Here is a 22,164-nt window from a genome sequence, read left to right as displayed (position 1 = left end):
TGCCCTCACCTCTTCTTCAGAGTAAAATTGGTTTGGTTTTTAGCACTCCTACCACTTACTTTCTTTTGTATCCAGTTTTTCTAACTCTGAGTGCACCCTTTTTGTTCTTGTTTGTTTTTATTCTCTATTTTCTAATTCTTTCCTATTCACAATGTATTTTTTGTCTGTTCGAAAATATACTGACTCTCACATGTACTGTATATGTAGATTACTGGGGTTTATAATTTGAGTGGCATTAATGTTGTTTCAAGTTGGTACACCAAAACTAAAACACATGCATGAAAAATACCCTAAGTTCATTTCATGTCTGCAGCCAATATAATTTTGTTTAATGATGGCTATAAAATCACAAGTCCTGAATGGGTAGTGCTTATAATTTTAATGCCTGCCACTTGTTGAAAAATAAATATTGCAATCAGGGTATCCTCATATCTGCTCTAATGTAAATATGGTTTGATCACGGTGTAAACACGAAAGTTATTGGCAAGGAAATAGATAAACAGACAGATAAACATGGTATTCTTTGTAAGCTTGCTTCCAGAATGTTGAAAAGCAGGCTAAAATACAGAATAAATTACAGCACATATATTATAACCCATGCAATTAGGTAATACCTATTCTACCCACTGAAAAAAAAATTAAAAAAAAAAAAATCATAAATTGACCGAGAAAGAATATTAAAAAACTGCTACCTGCTCCTTGTGCTAATAGTGCAGATGATGAGTCATCAACCACATTAACATTAAAAGATTCCACAGCTGGATCTGAAAAAAAAAATACAATTACTTTTTTATTATGTCTAAAATTCATTTCATGAATATTATCAAATTAACATTAGTAGTCACATATGATGCAATCTAAAAAAAAAAAATTACTCATTTCACCTATCCATTCCCTCTAATAGTTTGTCGAGTGCTCCCTTGAATTTATTTAAGCTATCAATTTCCACAACGACAGATGGATGTTTGTTCCAGCAATCAACTGCTAACTAAAGACAAACTTCTGCACATCCATTCTGCAACCATTCTTCCTCAACACCAGTTTAGCATTAGCATTAGTAAAGGCATATGATGCAAGAAAGCAACCTTTCACAGCATCAGCCAGGAAAAAAAAAAAAAAAAAAACCCTTCCCATTGACCCATCCATTCCCTCCAGATGTTTGTCTAGTTTTGCAGTGAATTTATTCAAGCTGTCAACTTCCACAACAACAGACAAACGTTTGTTCCAGAAACCAACCACTTGCTAGCTAAAGGCAAATTTCCACCCATCTATTCTACAAATATCTTTCCTTAATTTGAATTTATGTCCCCTCAGGCAATTAATTTTGGCAAGAGGAAGAATCCCATCAACATTGAGCATGCTCAAACCATTCAACACCTTATACACTTCAATCAGATCACCTCGCAGGTGCCTAGTCTCCAGACACTGTAATTTGCAAAACTTAAGCCTTTCTTCATAAGAGAAACCCTTTGTCCCATTCACTAATCTTGCTGCCCTTCTCTTTACTTGTTCCAGCAGCTCTACATCCTTCCTAAAATGTGGCCTCCAGACCTCTATAAGCCATGGTCAGGCAATGGTTAGGCCACAACTCAAGGTGTGGCCTGACCATTGCCTTATATAAAGGGATAATCACATCCTTTTCCCTGCTAGAAAAATTCCTGCTCATGGTGTCTTGACAAGACACCATGAGCTACCATTGCAGACCATCTTCACTGCTCAGAAAACTTCATATCTGACTGCACAATTACCCCCAGGTCCTTTTCATTCTCTACCAGCCTAAGTGTAGTACTAAAGAGTTGATACATTACTCTGGGGTTACTGATACATATATGAACTACTTTCATTTGTCAATGTTAAACTTCAATTGCCACCTCTCAGCCCATCTGCTCAACTTTCCTAGATCCTGTTGCAGTAGTGTACTGTCATTAACAACCCTGCCAATCTTCATGTCATCTGGAAACTTAGACACTAAGCATGGTATTCCACCATCAATATCATTATTAAATACAGAAAACAATAATGGACCCAACACTGAACCCTGGGGAACTCCACTAATAACATTAGTCCATGAAGAGCAGTGACCATTGATTACCACTTTCTGAGCAGGATCATCTTCTCCCACTCAACCATCCCTTTATCCATAGCACTAATTTTCTTCCAATGCCACAATGCTCCAATTTGTGCAGCAGTCTTCCATGTGCAACAGAATCAAAAGCCTTCCTAAGATTCAAGTATTTGATATCAAAATTATTCTTTGCATCTAGTTCCTTTGTGACCACATCATAGTAGTGAATCAAATTGGTCAGACAAGACTTCCCCTTAACAAACACATGCTATGTCTGAACAATGTAACTGAAGTCTTGTCTAGTTGATCCTGTAGTGCTTCTTTAACCACTGCCTCCATTAATTTGCCTGGAACAGAAGTTAAACTAACAGGTCTGTAATTACTTGTCTGTAATTGCCCTTTGATCCACCTTTATGAATTGGGGTCACATTTGCACATCTCCAGTCCATGGGCACTTCCCCTGAATCCAAGGAAGCTGATGATTATGGCTATGGGTTTGCTTACTTCCTTTGCTGCCTCCATAACTGGAAAGATCCCATCCACAGCAGGTGCCTTTCTTATGTTTCATTAACCAGTGCCTCCATTAATTTGCCCGGAACAGAATTTAAATTAACAGGTCTGTAATTACTTGTGTCACCCTTTGATCCTCCTTTATGAATTGGGGTCACATCTTCAACAATTTCTCCTCCCCTTTGCTCTGAATTATTACAAAATCATTTAGCTCACTGCCAGAGTTTAATAAACCTCTGGCATCAGAATAACTCCTCATGTGTAAATGTAGATGCAAAATAATCATTCAGTTTGTTAGCTACCTGAGCAGGATCATCAACAGTTGAACCATCGATATCAAGTGGACCGATCTGATTCATCCATTTTATTCGAGAGTTTATATAAGTAAAGAACTCTTTGCTGTTTTTCTTATATATGTCCCTCATGTGCATAATCTGAGAAAGAGAAAAAATCCCATCAGCATGGAGCCTTCTCAAACCATTCATAGCCTTAAATACATCAATCAGATCACATTGCAGGTGCCTGGTCTCCCGACACTGCAATTTGCAGAAGCCTCTTTTGGTAAGAGAACCCGTTTGTTCCCCCTCACCAATCGCATTGCCCTTTTCTGTACTTGATCTAGTAGCTTTACATCCTTCCTAAAATGACACTTCCAGCCCTGTACGCTGTTGTTGTTGTTATTTGGTTTTTAGGAGCATTAGCAACTAAGGCCATATTGCTCCGTGGATATGTGGTGGTCATTCTTGATTTTTCCACATCCTCTGTATTTGGTGGTCACGGGCTCGAACTCCGGTCTAATCAAGAAGGGTTTGCTACGCACTGTTGCTCCTGCCAACCTGGCTACAGAGGCGCCGCCTTGTATGCAGAACTGAAGATGTGGCCTGACCAATTCTTTATACAAGGGTATAATCACCTCCTTATCCCTACTAGCAAAATTCCTATATATCATTGACAACACTCCATAATCTGTCCTGGCATCCTGTCTGCACTGTTCAGAAAACTTCATATTTGACTGCACAATTACCATCAGGTCTCTTTCATTTTCCACTACACTGACTGCAGTACCATATAGTTTGTGTGTTACTCTGGAATTACTGCTACCTATATACAGCACTTTGCATTTGTCAAAATTAAACTTGTATTGTCATTTCTCAGCATATCTAACTTTTGTAGATCCTCTTGCAATACCATACTTTCATTAATCACCTTGCCAACCTTTAAATCATCTGCCAATTTGGACATTTAGCCTAATATGCCTTCATCAACATCACTGAAAAGTATATAGAAAACAATGGGCCCAACACTGAACCCTGGGGGACTCCACTAATAACATTAGTTTACAAAGAGTAGTGCCCATTGAGTACCACTTTGTCTTCTCCCTCTCAACCATCCCTTTATCAATAGCAGCAACTTACCCTTAATGCCAAACTGCTCCAATTTGTACAGAAGTCTTTTATGTGCAACAGTATTAAAAGCTAAAATTCAAGTGATATCAAAATTCTTTTTTGCATCTAGTTCCTTTGTGAACACGTCATATATCCAATCAAATTGGTCAGAAAAAACTGCCCCTTGACAAACTCATGCTATGACTGGAGTATAACTGTACTCTTGTCTAGATGGTCCAGCATTACTTCTCTAACCAGCGACTCCATTATTTTCCTTGGAAGAGAAGTTAAGCTAACAGGTCTGTAATTACTTGTGTCAACCTTTGATCCCTTTTGTGACTTGGGGATACATTTGCACATCTTCTTGAATCAATGCCACGTTGGATAGCTGCTGTACTGAGGGAATTGTGACCACCTACCTAATATGTCGTAGGACCTACGATTTATTAGGTAGGTGGTCATAATTCAGTGATCATTCAGTGTATATTGTGTCTGCTAAATATGGTGTACGCAGTTGATTGGTTTGCTGTTTTTCTGTACGAAAACCCACAATTGTAGGGAGAAAAACACCATGCAATTCTCCTGAGAATGTTGTACTCGGAACTTACCATGCTGTGAAAAAGAAAAAAAAAACAAAAATTCCTGGCATCATTGACCGGATTTAAACTCAACCCATTTTCCACCCTTTGCGAGAAGATAATCATTATAACCACTGTGCTACCGCGAGAACTGTGGGTTACAAAGCTCGGAGCTACATACCTCAGATGGGAGGTGTTTGAAGTTTATATAGTTATGAGAAGGGTTACTAAAATGATGAAGTTGAAATTTTTGCGATAGTAAATTAATCGTGTTTTTTTTGCTTTGCGGCGCGATTTATAAGGACTGCAATAAGTTTCTTCAGTGGGTAATTGAAGGCACAACACCATTCGGAAATCCAAAGGTGTGTTGAATCGGCGACAACATATACGGTGCAGTTGTTTTTTTTTTCTTTATTTTATTATTATTTTTTTGCTGATACAACAAAAGTTTCATGCAAAACTTGCGTGCAACATATGGTCAATATTAATGCTAATAAAATAATTAATATTAAATTAATTAATAATTTAATTTAATTTAAACAATATTAGTTAAATTGTAATATGTTTAACCCCAGGGGCTCACATCTGGTGAGTATGGGCTTGGCACACCCAGGGTCCTGAGCTAGATATCATCATTCTTCTCTTTCTTGGTGATTCACTTCTACTTCTGACTCTCTCTCTCTCTCTCTCTCTCTCAGGGTAATTCAGGTGGTTTTTTTTTTTTTTTTTTTTTTGGCTGGTGCAGCATAAGCCTCAGGCTTCCTTGCACCATACAGCTAATAATAATAATAATAATAATAATAATAATAATCTCGTCCATAAGGGAACTCCTCTGAATCCAAGGATGTTCTCATAATTATGGCTAAGGGTTTGCTTACTTCCTTTGCTGCCTTCCTTAAGTGGATTGATCCCATCCAAACCAGGTTTCTTTCTTATGTTTAACTTCGACAATTTCTCTTCCACTTTCCTCACACTTAGCTCAATCATTTAGCTCATTATTAGAGTTTGATAAACTTCTAGCCTCCAATTTCCTATAGAATTCCTCGTGTTTGAATGTAGATGCAAAATACTCATTCAAGCTATCAGAAACCTGAATAGGATTATCAACAGTTGAATGATCAATATCAAGTGGACCAATTTGATTCATCCCCATCCTTCTACAGTTTACATAAGTAAAGAAGTCTTTCTAATAATATGATATCGGCTTATAAGCTATTACTATTTTTACAACATGACTTTTTATTTGCATGAATACTATAAAATGAAATAAATATAAAAGAAAAAATGTGAAACATTTCTTTTAATGGGATATAAATGAATTAAAAAAAACGGCATTTAACCATTAACTACCCTCAGACCCGTATTGGTTGTGCACTATTGACAATTAACTCTATGAGATCTATACACAGAGACTTAAGTGTTTTTCCTATATAAGTAAAGTAACCCTCAAAATATTTGCTGAACTTGATTGAATGAAAATGTTGATGAAGGCATTTCTCCTGGGATGTTTGTTACCTCTTCAATAAAAGCCACTCTCAGCTTTGTTACTGTTACGGGAAGAATTCTAAATGCATCTCCATAACCCCAACATCTCATTGTGTTAACTCCAGTGTAGGACACATGCATGAATACTGACAGAAAATTACCCTGTCAGGAATAAGTATCTCTATGATTTGTGAGACAATGTGTGGTGCAGCACTGTCTAACAGGAGCATAACTTTTCTCACTGACATTAGCTCTTGCTTAGTGGTCATGACCTGGGGAGATGTATTGTCATGATGGTAAACATTTTTGTTCCATGTGTTATTAGTTTCTCAAGAAAAGTACAGACGAATGATGAAATAAGCAGCGAATCTAGACAGAGAATATCATCTTTTTTTCGCAAAGAGGTGTTTGACGAGTTTTGATTCTAACAAAATTCTAATTCCAAACAATTCTGATTCTAATACAATTATTTATAGAAAGGACTTATAGTAATGATAATTTTTAATTGATCATTAATTAAATTTTAGCAACAGCTTATGTTTTTTACAATACTCACCTCTTAATCCGTATGGTTCAAAGACAAGAAATTTAAAATGAAAGTCAAGTTAGAAATGCACCTCTTTTTACTTAGGTAGTAATACATGATTAAACCTGTGATACAAATTGAGTAATGAAGAGTCTCAAACAGAAGACTTTTATAAAATGTCATCAGTTGGTTATTTCAAGAAAGGAAGGTGTCTGTATTTTTATATATAAACTTAACTCCCAAAATGTATAGCTAAAGCATGTGTTGGAAATTTTATGAGTTAGACACCATATTGATGAAAGGTTAACTGGTAGTTTTGTATTAAGGATTACATTTTGCAAGTTTGATGGAACCATTCAATAGCTAAAGCTTCATATGATAACAGTTTGTAGTTTAAATTTAATTCCGTTAAGGTTATTGCTGAATCTATTTGGGGGTTATGGTTATGCAACTGTGCATGTTGACTGAATTCTGTTGCAGAATAATTAAACTGAAGACTATTTCTATGATAATAAGCCCTGGAATTTGCAGTTTTGGTTGACCCAAATTTTATGGTTGTGCTGCCTATATAGCATATGTTACAGTCGTGTTGATATTTAATAAGATATATTATGTTGTTAGTGTCCTGAATATTATATGTATATGTTGTTTTTTTATACATGTTAAATAACATTCCTAGTCTATTATATGAAGAAAACATTAGAGCTATGTCATTACCAGAAAATATGTAGTGAATCCGTCGGGCTAACTGACTATGGTATGGAAGTATGACTTTGATGTACTGTTTATCATTATGATTTAACTGTTTTGAAGTAAAAGGATTGTTTATTCTATTTATTGCTTTTGAAATGGTACTGTGTATTAACTGAATTGGGTACTCCCTTTTTGTAAAGGCATTAATTAAATATTGCAATTCTGTTTCTAAATCTTCTTGTGCATACCAATATTTTATGGCATTATAAATTTGATTCTATAATACAGTAGAACTTCAACTGTCCATTAGGGTACAGGACCAAGACCATGATGGATAATCGAATAGACAGATAATAGAATATGTACATTAAAAACATTATACATACAATAGACCTATTTATATCTAACTTGTTTATTTTATTACATAATACATAACCTAATGAAATTTAATTAAACTTTAATTATTATTTATTTTTTACTGGGTCATCAAAAAATCATAGTACAGATATCTACATACATACTGATTTTTAATATTTTGTCTAGTAATGTCATAAAAAAAATTTAAAAGAAAACAATATTACATAATTAAATTTCTTTTCTCAAAAAATCTTTTGTGTCATTATCTGTTGAGCCTTTTGGGAGGCAATGTTATGAATTTTACACAAGAGTAATACTTGTGTAGCATCTGCTTCTTCTTCTTGTACCTCAACCACTCAATGCACTTTGACAACATAGTTTCAGCTTCACAGTGGCTAATTATGTTTGTTGTTCCATCAGCAGCAACTTTCCCTTCTTATTCAGTTTTAGAATCATCCAAAATTGTCAGCACTCTTTGCACAATTTCATTGTTGCCTAAAATTTCGCATCTGATGTCCATATCCCTTCTTATTCAGTTTTAGAATCATCCAAAATCGTCAGCACTCTTTGCACAATTTCATTGTTGCCTAAAATTTCGCATCTGATGTCCATATCCAGCCATTCATTTACTTCCTCCATTGAAATATTTTTAAAAACTAGGAACATTTGAACAAAATTGCAAAATTTCAGTTTCTTTTGGAATGGTTTCTGTATCACTTGAATATATTTCTGGCCACAACTTATTCCAGCTTCTTTGTATTGTTTGAACTGGAACATCATTCCAGGCATCAGTGACCTAAAAATTGCATCTTTTATAGTGTAGCTTTTCCAACACTCTATCACATCTAATTTATTTTCAGCCAAAACAAGTTTTTTAATGAATATTTTGCGATAATAACATTTCATACTCTCAATCACGCCTTGGTCCATTGTTTGAATGAGAGATGTCATGTTTGCTGGCAGAAAGTGGCATGATATTTTGCCATCATCGTTTTTTAAATCACATCTGTGTATGGGATGAATAGGCATATTGTCCATCATTAGCATTGCATATTGTGGTAAACATTTTGATGCCAAATGTGATCTTACACATGGTACAAATATTTTATGAAACCAATCATAAAATATATCTTGCTCATCCACGCATTGTTTTGTGAGAAATATTTAACTGGAAAAAGCATTTAAATTAAATGTTTTTAAATGATCTAGGCTTTTTTGATTTTCCTATAACAACCAAAGGCAATTTATGACTACTGCTGACCTGACATTAGCACATACCATTATAGTGATGCGATCTTTTTTTGCATCTTATATCCCGGTGCCATATGTTCAGTCATTGTGGCCAGTGTCTTTAGAGGTAGCCCTTCCAATTAAGGCCAGTCTCATTCCAGTTGTATATTTGGTCTTTAACCAAATTTCGATCAGCTATTTCCTTCAGTAGTTTTTCACAATAAACAGAAATTGTTGTGCTACCTGCACTTAGCTTCTCACCCTGGATTGATAACTGTCGAATACCATGGCGAAACTTAAATTTGTTGAACCATCCAATGCTAGCCTTGAATGAAAGATCTCGATTTCAATTATAATAGGTCCCGAAAAATGAAATTCCTTGGCTACATTTTGAACAAACCATTGAAACATTGCAGTATCCAATTGTTGATTTTTAGCAAGCTTCATTGTTTTATGACTTTTAACCTTAGCATCAGTGATTTCCATTTTCGACACATGGTTTTCAATTTTGTCTGCATCATGCTTCATATCATTACTGTTGTTCTTCCTATTCCATAAACCAACACTATACTTGTAGCACTTTCATCTTTTCTTAGATAACTGATTAAATCAATTTTTTGTGATAATTCCAAAACCACTCTCTTATGTTTCTCTGTCATTTCAATGCGTTTGCTAAATAAAAAATTTTAAAATATGAAACAAGAGGTTAAAGTACAACCGTATACAGTCAGTCGTAAACAAAGACAGGGTAACACATGGCACCAATGGCGCAATACATTATGGCTTAGTGGGGTTAAGTAACAGTTAACAGAGACTGGGGTGATGGGCAATTCAAGTTCTACTGTACTGATTTTTTCACACTGTAGGGGGCTGATGTGAATAAAAGTGTAAAAATTTACCCTGTGTTTTTTTTTTTCTTATAAATATGTGTTTTAAGTTGTTGATTACATTGATAAATGTTAAAATTAAGGGAATTAATAATTTGATTTTCTTTAGCTCAAGAGTATATTTCAATCTGTCATGTATATGGAATTAAATTTCTGTAAGAGATTATTCATAGTAGTCCAATCAGCGACTAGCAGAATGTTCTAAGCTTAGTGTATGAATAATTGGATATCTGCACCTGCATTACTCTTAGTACTAGTAGTGGCAAAATGATGCAAGAAAGAAAGTTTATAGAGCATCACCAAAAAAAAAAAAAAAAAAAAAAAAAATTTCAACTATTGACTCAATTTAATAGATTGTCTACTCTAGTTCTTCCTTGAATTTATTCAAGCTATTCAATCCCACAACAATGGATGGAAGCTTATCCAAGCTATCAGTCATTTACAGAAGTTTGCTAAAGGAAAACTTCTGTAAATCTATTCTGCAACCATACTTCCTCAATTTGATTTTATGTCTCTTCCTGTGCATAATCTGAGCATGAGGAAGAATCCTCATGTTCAAACTCGCAAAGGATGCAAAGAAAAACAACAAAGACTTCTTTACTTATATAAACTCTAAAAGGAAGGGGATTAATCAGATTTATATTAATAATTGTATCGTTTTCGATAAAATTTTATTGTAGATGATCATTCTCAGATAGCTGCCAAACTAAATGAGTATTTTGCATCTACATTAATGAGGAGATATTCGGGGGGGGAGCAAATGCCAGAGGTGTATTAAACTCTGGCAGTGAGACAAATGAGTTTGGAATAACAGAGGGCAAAGTGGAGGAGAAATTGTTGAAGTTAAACATAAAAAAGGCACAGGTGGATAGAATCTATCCAGTTATATTGAAGGCAGCAAGGGAAGTAAGCAAGCCCTTAACCATAATTATGGAAGCATCCATTCAGAGGTGGTCCCCATGGACTGGAGATGTCCAAATGTATTTCCAATTCACAAAGGTGGGTTTCAAAGAGTGACACAAATAATTACAGACCTGTTAGTTTACCTTCTCTTCCAGGAAAAATAATGGAGTCACTGGTGAAAGAAGCATTGCATGATCATCTAGACAAGACAGCAGTAATAGTCCAGACACAGCATGGGTTTGGTGGCGCCTCCGTAGCCAGGTGGGAAGGAGCAGCAGTGCGTAGCACACGCTTCTTGATTAGACCGGGGTTCGAGCCCGTCACCACCAAATACGGAGGATGCGGAAAGGTCATTCAGGGAATGACCACCGCATATCCCGGAGCAATATGGCCTTAGTTGCTAATGCTCCTAAAAAAAAAAAAAAAAAAAAAAAGCATGGGTTTGTTAAAGGGAGGTCTTGTCTGCCCAATTTGATGTGGTCACAAAGGAACTGGATGCAAAAAATAATTTTAATATTATACACTTGGATTTCAGGAAAGCATTTTATACCGTTGCACATGGAAGACTGCTGTAAAAATTGGAGTGGTATGGTATTAAGGGCAAGTTGCTACAATGGATAAAGGGATGTTTGAGTGGGGGATGACAGAGAGTGGTGATCAATAGACACTGCTCTTCGTGGACTAAGGTTATTAGTGGAGTCCCCCCATGGTTTGGTGATGGGCTCATTGTTGTTTTGAGTAATTATCAATGATATCAGTGAAGGTATATTGGGCTTAATGTCCAAGTTTGCAGATGATATAAAGGTTGGCAAGGTTTTTAATGACAGTTAAGACAGTATCCTACTGCAACAGGATCTAGAAAAGTTAGGCAGATGGGCTGAAAAGTGGCAACTGAAGTTTAACATCTACTTTCTCTCTCTCTCTCTCTCTCTCTCTCTCTCTCTCTCTCTCTCTCTCTCTCTCTCTCTCTCTCTCTCTCGGGGTGGTTCAGAAATTTTTTTTTTTGGCTGGTGCAGCATAAGCCTCGGGCTTCCTTGCACCATATGGCTAATAATAATATGGGTAGCAGTAACCCAAGAGAAATTGCACCGCCTGTGGAGTACTACACTCACGGAAGTTGGAAATGAAAAAGATTGGAGGTAATTGTGTAGTCAGATATGAAGTTCTCTGAGCAGTGCAGATGGGCTGCCAGAGCAGATCATGGAGTCTTGTCAATGATATATAGGAATTTTTCTAGCAGAGACAAGGAGGTGATTATCCCTTTGTATAAGGCAATGGTCAGGCCATATGTTGAGTACTGCATACAGGTCTGGAGGCCTCATTTTAGGAAGAATGTAGATTTGCTCCACTGTGTACAAAGAAGGGCAACAAGATTGATGAGAAGAACAAAGGGATGCTCTTACCAAGAAAGGCTTAAATTTTGCAAGTTGCAGCACGTGAAGACTAGGCACATGCGAGGTGATCTGACTGAAATGAATAAGGCCTTGAATGGTTTGAGCAGGCTCAATGCTGATGGGATTCTTCCTCTTGCTCAGATTACAAACCTAAGGGGACACAGATTCAAACTGAGGAAAGACAACTGTAGAATAGATATGCAGAAATTGCCTTTAGCCAGCGGGTAGTTAATTGCTGGAAGACTTCCATCTGTTGTTGTGGAAGTTGATAACTTAAATAAATTTCAGGCTGAACTAGACAAACATTTGGAGTGACTGGATGGGTGAAATGGGAAGGTTGTTTTATTTTATTATTATTTTTTTTTGGCTGAACCTGTATAAGCTTGCTTTCTTGTATCATATGCCTTAACTAATGCTAATGTTAATGCTAATCACATAAACACTGAATTTGCTCAAGCCATTTAAAGCTTTACTGACCTCAAATCACTTTGCATAGTCTCCAGATGCTGTAATTTGAAGAATTGAGGTCTTCCTTGGTAAGAGCACCTCCTTTGTTCCCTCAACAATCTCATTGCCTTTCTCAATATGTTCCAGCAGCTCTAGTTTATTACTACAATGAGACCTCAGACCTATAAGCAGTACTTGAGATGTGACCTGACCATTGACTTGTACAAAGGGATAATCACCTCCCTTTCTCTCCTAGAAAAAATTCTGTATTACATTGACAAAACTCCATGATCTGTCCTGGGCACCTGTGTGCACCACTCAGACAACTGAACATAAGACTGTACAATTACCCCTAGTTGCTTTTAATTTACCACTACCCTGAGTGCAATTCCACGCAGCTGATAGTTACTATGGGATTATTGCTACCCATAAGAAGTGCCTTGCATTTGTCAGTCTTAAACTACAATTACCATTTCTCAGCCCCATCTGCCTAATTTTTCTAGATTTTATCAATGTAGCACAATTTCATTACTGTCAATAACGTAGCCAGGTGGGAAGGAGCAGCAGTGCGTAGCACATGCTTCTTGATTAGACCGGGGTTCGAGCCCGTCACCACCAAATACGGAGGATGCGGAAAGGTCATGGAATGACCACCGCCCGGAGCAATATGGTCTTAGTTGCTAATGCTCCTAAAAACCAAATAACAATAACAACAACTGTCAATAACTACCTTACCATCCTCTGTATCATCTGTTTTTGTATCACTTTCGTATTATCTTTGTATCACTGAAGTTTAACATTGACAAATGCAAAGTACTGCATATGGGAGGCATCAGTTTAAGAATGAAAGAGACCTAGGGGTAATTGTGCAATCAGATATGAAGTTTTCTGGGAACTGCAGACAGGCTGCCAGAGCAGGTCATGGGGTCTTGTCAATAATATACAGGAATTTTGCTAGCAGAATAAGGAGGTGATTATCTCCTTGTATAAGGCGATAGTCACACCACACCTTGAGTAGTGCATACAGATCTGGAGGCCTTATTTTAGGAAGGATGCAGAGTTGCTAGAATTAGTACAGAGAAGGGCAATAAGACTGATGAGAGGAACAAAGGGGTGATCTTACAAAGAAAGGCTTAAGTTCTGCAAATTACAGTGTCTGGAGACAAGACACCTGCAAAGGGGATCTGCTTGGGGCGTATGAGGCCTTGAATTGTTTCAGCAGGCTCAATGCTGATGGGATTCTTCCTCTTGCTCAGATTACAAACCCAAGGGGGCATAAAATCAAATTGAGGAAAGACAGTTGTAGAATAGATGTGTGAAAATTTACCATTAGCCAGCTGGTAGTTGATTGCTGGAACAAACTGCCATTTGTCGTTGTGGAAGTTGATAGCTTAAATAAATTCAAGGAAGAAGTGGACAAACTTTTGGAGCAAATGGATGGGTGGAATGGGAATTTTTTTTTTTTTTTTTTGGCTGATGCTGTGTAAGCTTCCTTTCTTGCATCATATGCCTCTCCTAATACAAATCTGGCAACTGATGTTAAGCCTGATATACACCCATAAATACTGTTAATAAATTAAGAAAACAACAATGGGCTCAAACCACACCCTGTGGGACTCCATTAAGAACATTAGTCCATGATAAGCAGTGTCAATTCATAACCACTCTGTCTTTTTAGCATTAGCAGTGGCATATGATGCAAGAAAGAAAGTTTATACAGCATCAGTCAAAAAAGAAAAAAAAAATGTTACACTCTTCACCTGTTCATTCCCTTGAACAGTATGTCTGGTTCTACCTTCAGTTTATTTAAACTATTAACTTCCACATAAACAAATGGAAGTCTGTTCCAGCAATCAACCACCCACTGGCTAAAGGTAAACTTCCGCACATCTATTCTGCAACCATCCTATCTCAATTTGAATTTGTGCCCCCTTAGGTGTGTAATCTGAGCAAGAGGAGGTATCCCATCAGCATTGAGCTTGTTCAATCCATTCGAACCTTTAAGCACCTCACTCAGATCATCTTGCAAGTGTCTAGTCTTCAGATGAAGCAATTTGCAAAATGAAGCCTTTCTTGGTAAGAGCACCCCTTTGTTCCACTCACCAATCTCATTGCCCTTCTCTTTACTCATTCAAGCTGCTTTACATCATTCTTAAACTGAGGCCTCCAGACCTATATGCAGTACTCAAGATGAGATCTGACTATTGTCCTATACAATGGGATAATCACCTCCTTATCCCTGCTAGAAAAACTCCTGTATATCATTGACAAAACTCCATGAGCTCTTTTGGTAGCTTGTCTGCATTGCTCAGAGAACTTTGTATTTGCCTGCACAATTATCCCCAGGTCCTTTTCATTTTCCACTACACAGTTGGCTCATTACTCTGGTGTTACTGCAATCATATGCAATACTTGCATATGATTTATCAATGTTAAGCTTCAATTGCCATTTCTCAGCCCATATGCCTAATTTTAGGTACTCTCATTAAGCTGTATCAAGAGAGGAGTAGAATGATCATTTACAACAGACTCAGACAGGACACAGAGACATAGCAACAAAAGGGTCATATACAACCAGGTTCACAAGGACAGCTTTTGTGGTTCATGCAGAATGTACGTAGCATAAAAAACAAGCTTCACTCACTCCAGACCCTCCTTTTTCTTGATGAGTTTGATATCACTTATCTTACTGAAACATGGCTATCAGCAGATAGGCAGCTTGATCTTGTGCCTCTTATCACTTCCTACAAGCTCATTGGGAATTCAAGAATCACCAGACAGGGTGGTGGTGTTTAAATTTTTCTTAACAGTCGTTTTCAGCCAATAAGGACAAGAGGAAACCAGTCAAATAACTTTGATGCAATCTGTACAACGCTGAGGAGTCATCTTATTCAAATTCAGCGCTGCCTGGCTTACATCCCCCCCCCAGATCACAATGAAGACTAGATCTGAGCTGCTCACCTGGTTGGCAACAAATTTAGTACCTAGAACTCCAACTGTAGTTGCTGGTGATTTCTACTTGCCGATCCCTAGGCATGAAGATGCTCTTGTGGGCCTTGAGGTCACTCTTCGGACCTTTGACCTTACATGGTTCTTAGCACTGGCTACTAGAGGAGGCCAAGCACTCGACCTAATGTTCCATAACCTACCAGACATCAAGCTCCTGCCTAGCAGTTTCCAATTTTAATCGGATCACCTGCCAATTGCATGCCAGTTATCCATGCATGGCAATTCCCCTGAGTTATTCGTCTGAATTCGTCTGGCCCCTACTAGCCTCGTCTGCTGACGAGGCTAGTAGGGGCTAGCCGTGTTCAAAGCCGCTAAGTGGAATTTTTCTTATTTATTGATTTGAAATTATTGTTTTTCTAAAACTTTTGATTTAAATTTAGCAGTATAGCATTATTTTGTGATTTTCTGATTAATTTGGTGTATTTATTCTTTACTCGGCCTTGCAATTGCATAAAAGTATCGGTAAGAGTATCCACTTGTTACAAGTCGCAACTCCGCTGAACGAGAAGTTTTTTTTTTAGCCATAGTTAGCCGCTTATTGAATATTTTGTACATCAAATTATTTTTTGTAAGTAGCTTATAGACCTAGTAAGGATCGTTAGTTTATTCTGAATTGAGACAGCGAGATTTGAAAGTTAATTAATACTTAAGTGTCCATAGATTACCGTTCGTAACTTCCCGCCTTTGTCTTTGTCATACGATCGTCATATATCGAACCTAGATAGCGTTAGTATAGTATAGGTTATAATATTTTCAGTGATCGGTAAAATCTATTAAACTTCTTGAACTTCGTTGGCATTTAAATTGTACTTTTAACTAAATACATTTACTGACTTAGATTACAAACGTAACATAATTAATTAATACATAACTGATATGGAAGTTATATAAAGGGAACTCGGAGTTAATTAATACTTGACACTAAAAAATATATATCCCGTTATAACTGTGTTGGGAGATAAGTTAGGGTTATAAACTGAAATTGAAATTTTATTTAAATTAAAAGAAACATGACTCAGACCAGAGCAGCGAAACAAAAGGCTCAAGCTAATGGAAGTGCTGTGGCTCAGAGGAGAACTGAGGGGGGCAGTTGCCTTCTGAATCACAGCCTTCTAAAATGAACAGCTTGCATGATGTTTGTGGAGCATTCAGGTACGGGACATGATATTGCCATGGGGGATGTCTTTGTGTGTGCGCGATGCAAGGAGTGTATCGAAATCAGGCAACAACTCAGCATTCTTATGGGCCTATATGAGAGCTTGAAGGACAGGGAGGATGCTCTCGAAGGAACTAAATTGAAGGCCCATCAAGTTCTCAGCTGCCCACATCAACGCCAGAGGTTGCACTTGGTCGTCGCGCAACACAGCGGCAACTCCCAAGGCACAATGCGCTGGTCCCAAAGGAACTAGTAGTTGTTGGTGACTCTATTGTCAGGGAAACGGGGAACATACTTTGTAAAAAGGATAGGTGGAACAGGACCAGGGTATGTCTGCCAGGGGCAAAGGTTGATGACATTGTAGAGCAGATATCATCTTTTAAGGGCACAAAAGGTGATATAGTTGTACACGTTGGCACTAATGATATCAAGAGTAGGAGACCGGCAGAATTGCTTAACAGAATTGCTTAACAGAATTGCCGTGAAATAGGGTTGAATTTGAAAGTGTCTGCAATTTTGCCCAGACACAATAGGAGGGAGTATATGATGAGAGCCTTGTCGATCAATTCGGCCCTGGAAAGATTGTGCAAGGCTCAAGGAGTAGAATTTTTTTCAGCCTGGACTGTACTTGTTAACAGGAGAGATTGCTTCTACAGGGATGGGATACACTTAAATAGAAAGGGTACAAGAATATTTGCTGATGCTATCAAGGCAGTGTTAGGTGGGTTGGAAAACTGCTAGCTTGGGAGACAAAGACGAAGATATTAACAGTAGCCACTGGCAGAGGTGAAAGAGATTCTTGCACTGCTTCTATTGGAATGAGCAGAAGCCTGAAAAACAAGATGCAGGATATTTCAGAGACAGCTGGGAGTCATTGCAGTACAAGTAAACACATGGGTTGTGTTAGGGTAGCTAAGAATAGAAATAGGTGCATGTATACTTGTGTGTACACCAATGCTAGGAGTTTAGTAAATAAATTTGATGAATTTGAGGTATTGCTCAAAACATCAAAGGCAGATATCGTTGGGATATCAGAGACGTGGTGTCACACAGATATAAGGAATGCAGAACTGGAATTTGGGGAGTACAACGTCTACAGAAAGGATAGACTGGATAGGAAGGGAGGAGGGGTTATGCTATTACTTACGAAATACATAAAATCCAAGGAAGTGAAGTCAGTCGACATCACTGAACAGTGCAGTGTCGAGTCAGTTTGGTGTGACATAAGCATTGGGAGATCAAAATTGAGAGTAGAAGTGTGCTATAGGCCTAATGACTCTGATGAGTATAATAAGATACTGTACAGGGAAATAGAGTGGGCCAGTAAATCAGAGAGTCTTATAATGGGGGATTTTAATTTCCCATATATTGACTGGAATTTGGGGGCTGGTCACTCACACACTAGCAAGGCTTTTGTGGATTTATTGGATGATTGTTTTCTACATCAGCATGTTCAGGAGGCAACTAGAGGGAGTAATACTCTGGATTTGATTATCAGCAGTGATTCTTCATGCATTAAGAATCTGCAGATAAATGAACCACTAGGTGGCAGTGATCACAGTGTGATGAAGTGGGATTTACTCAAAGAGGTAACTACCATTAGGGGTAAAGGGAAGGGTTATTGCTTTTGTAAAGGCGACTACGATGGACTGAGACAGTATTTAAATTCTATACAGTGGGACCAACTGATGATGTTACCAACAGCAAATGCAAAATGGGAAGCATTCAAAGAACTTATCTTGGAAACTACTAGGCTATACATACCAACTAAGAAATATTGTTCAAGGTTTAGGCCTAAATGGATGTCAGATGAACTGATGAGGCATATGGCAGAGAAGAAACATGCATGGGATACATACAAATTAACACATGACACAGAAGCCTATGATAGATACAAGTTGAACTGTAATCAAGTTACAAAGACGTTTAGGCAGGCGAAGGCAGATTACGAGAAATCTTTGGCAAGGGATGCAAAGAAAAACAGCAAAGAGTTCTTTACTTATGTAAACTCTAGAAGGAAGGGGATGAATCAGATTGGTCCACTTGGTATCGATGGGTCAACTGCTGATGATCCTGCTCAGGTAGCTAACAAACTAAATGAATATTTTGCATCGACATTCACACATGAGGAGTTATTTAGCGAGGGGAAAGCCAGAGGTGTATTCAACTCTAGCAGTAAGCTAGAGAATCTTGTAATAACTGAGAGTAAAGTGGAGGAGAAATTGTTGAAGATAAACACAAGAAAGGCACCTGGGGTGGATGGGATCTATCCAGTTATATTAAAGGAGGCAGCAAAGGAAGTAAGCAAACCCTTAGCCATAATTATGAGAGCTTCCTTGGACTCAGGGGAGGTACCCACAGACTGGAGATGTGCAAATGTGACCCCAATTGACAAAGGAGGATCAAAGGCTGACACAAGTAATTACAGACCTGTGAGTTTAACTTCTGTTCCAGGAAAATTAATGGAAGCACTAGTTAAAGAAGCACTGCAGGATCATTTAGACAAGAATTCAGTTATAGCTCGGACACAGTATGGTTTTGTTAAGGGGAAGTCTTGCCTGACCAATTTGATTGGATACTATGATGCAGTCACAAAGGAACTGGATGCAGGAAATAACTTTGATATTATATACTTGGATCTTAGAAAGGCTTTTGATACTGTTGCACATGGAAGACTGCTGCACAAATTGGAGCAGTGTGGCATTGGAGGCAAATTGCTGCTGTGGATAAAGGGGTGGCTGAGGGGGAGAAGACAGAGAGTGGTAATCAATGGACACTGCTCGTCATGGACTAATGTTATTAGTGGAGTCCCTCAGGGCTCAGTGTTGGGTCCATTATTGTTTTCTGTATTCATAAATGATATTGATGAGGGTATATCAAGCTTAATGTCGAAGTTTGCAGACGATACAAAGGTAGGCAGGGTTGTCAAGGACAAATGTAAATGAACATTGACAAATGTAAAGTACTACACATGGGAAACAGCAACCCCAGAGCAACGTATCAACTCTGTGGTACTACACTGACAGTGGTAGAGAATGAAAGGGACCTGGGGGTGGTTGCACAGGCAGATATGAAGTTCTCTGAGCAGTGCAGATGGGCTGCAAGAGTAGCTCATGGTGTATTGTCAATGATATATAGGAATTTTTCTAGCAGGGATAAGGAGGTGATTATTCCCTTGTATAAGGCAATGGTCAGGCCACACCTAGAGTACTGTATACAGGTCTGGATGCCTCATTTCAAGAAGGATGTAGAGCTGCTGGAACGAGTACAGAGAAGGGCAACAAGATTAGTGAATGGAACAAAGGGGTGCTCTTACGAAGAAAGGCTTAAGTTTTGCAAATTACAGTGTCTGGAGACTAGGCACCAGCGAGGTGATCTGATAGAGGTGTATAAAGCCTTGAATGGTTTGAGCATGCTCAATGCTGATGGAATTCTTCCTCTCGCTCAGAATAATCACCTGAGAGGGCATAAATTCAAATTGAGGAAAGACAGATGTAGGATAGACGTGAGGAAATTTGCCTTTAGCCAGCGGGTGGTTGGTTGGTGGAACAGACTTCCATCCCTTGTCGTGGAAATTGATAGCCTAAATAAGTTTAAGGCTCAGCTGGACAGGTATTTTGAACGAACAGAGGGGTGAAGTGGAAGTGGGGGTTTTTTTTTTTTTTTTTGGCTGATGCTGCATAAGCTTGCTTTCTTGCATCAAATGCCTCTACTAATGCTAATGCTACCTGATGAGTGTGCCGCTGAACTGCCTAGGGTTGCCTTCTCTACTAAATATCTCAAGCTGGACATCATTTTACAGTGCTTGAGCGGATTTGACTGGGGATGCCTCTATTCTGAGTTGATAGAGGATGCCATTAAAAATATTGTCTGAACAATTGAAGTTAATTGCACGCTGTGGTGCAGCGAAGAAAGTTTTGTAGCAAGTCGAATCGGTGTTTTAATAAGGAAACCAAGTTGGCCTTCATCAGGAAGCAGAAGGCCTACCAGAAACGGCAGAAATCTCAACTTTCCTCAGACCTCACTATATTTAAGAAAGAAAGAGCCTACTTCCTAAAAAGAAAAGACAAGTCCTAAACCAAGCTGTTCTTGATAGGTTGAAGAGGGGTAGAAGGATTCTATCACACTAGACAAATCATCATATCATTGATCAAAAGCTTGTCCAGGAATGGGTACAGTGCAACCTCCTTCAGGCAGATTTTCCAGATCCAGATTCCTCTCTCCCCCACAGGAAGACTGGTTACCTAGGGCACAGATGAACAACACAGAAATATCTAGAGAGACCCTGATTGATGTCATCCACAAATTACCTAACAAAGCTACTGTAGGACCAGATGATTCATAGTAAAAATATGCAGTACATACAGTGTTGACTTTCTACTCCACATTTTTAGACAAATCTTACAATCTGGAATCGTTCAATCAATTTGGAGATCTTACCATGTCAAGCCTATTCCAAAGATTAAGAAACCTCGATCTCCAAAAGATCTGTGACCAATTTCCATCAGTTGCTCTTTGCTTAAAATCTTTGAAAAAGATTTTAAGTAAAGAATCCTTTTTTAAAATCTCAGCCTTTTTTTTTTTTTTTTAATCTTTTTTTTTAAATCTCAGCCAGCAATTGCCCAGCACTGCTTTGGTCACAGACCCGAGTACCTTCAAACCAGTCTGCACAACAGATCAACAACTACCAACCTTCTAGATACCCTCTTCAGAATCCAACAGGCCATCAACAACAAATACCAGATTGACATCATCTTCCTGGACATTAAATCGGCATACAATAGAATATACCTTCCAGCTCTACTATTCTGAAGCACTACTTCGCTCCAGCAGATACCTTGCTACAAATCTTGAAGTCCATCCTACTTCTCAAACATCTGTCTGTTACCGTCAACGACTTCCAGGTAACTTTTGAAGTCACAAGAGGCATCCTGCAGGGGAGTGTGCTTTCAATAATCCTCTTCGCAGCAGGTTTGGAACCTTTCCAGCATGTAATTCTAACTTTGTCTCTTATGCCGATGATCTGAAGTTCTACATGAGTTCAAACCATCCTGATCAGATCCATGATATTAACCGACAGGCCTCTACACAGATAATGAAACTGGAAAACTATCTAGCTATAATTAGGTTGCATCTGAACCCTTCCAAATCTGCTCAACTACCAATAACCAAAAAAAGAGTTAAAAATGATGTTCAAATCTTTGTTGGCGGGGAAAGGGTGCAAAGGGTAACTTCCCACACAAACCTAGGCCTCACCTGGGATGTTGAACTCACCTTCCAGCCTCACTTTGTCAGGATGAGACAGAAGACATACGCGCCACTTTGGGCAGTGCGTCAGGAGCTTGTTGGTAGGCATCAGCCAGCGCTGCTTTGTCAGTACATCTTGAGGTGCATTACCCCTATTCCTCTCTACGGAGCACACGCTTCTTGATTAGACTGAGGTTCAAGCCCGTCACCACCAAATACGGAAGATGCGGAAAGGTCAGGGAATGACCACCGCATATCCCGGAGCAATATGGCCTTAGTTGCTAATGCTCCT

The 22,164-nt window shown here is 38.3% G+C and overlaps 1 protein-coding gene across 1 annotated transcript in view; it reads right to left on the bottom strand.

The window, feature by feature from the left end:
* The window catches only part of LOC150075034 (tensin-3-like), a 40,572-nt gene that overhangs the window by 6,071 nt on the left and 12,337 nt on the right, over positions 1–22,164 (bottom strand). Inside the window, exon 3 of the mRNA XM_090389055.1 lies at positions 693–764. Coding sequence (XP_090245181.1) covers positions 693–764 — 72 coding nt within the window. The remainder of the gene's footprint in view (positions 1–692; positions 765–22,164) is intronic.

Source organism: Mastigoproctus giganteus, chromosome 14 (genome assembly GCF_048544385.1).
Source record: "Mastigoproctus giganteus isolate SK-2022 chromosome 14, ASM4854438v1, whole genome shotgun sequence".
Lineage (NCBI taxonomy): Eukaryota > Metazoa > Arthropoda > Arachnida > Uropygi > Thelyphonidae > Mastigoproctus > Mastigoproctus giganteus.
This window is presented reverse-complemented; position numbering and strand designations above follow the sequence as displayed.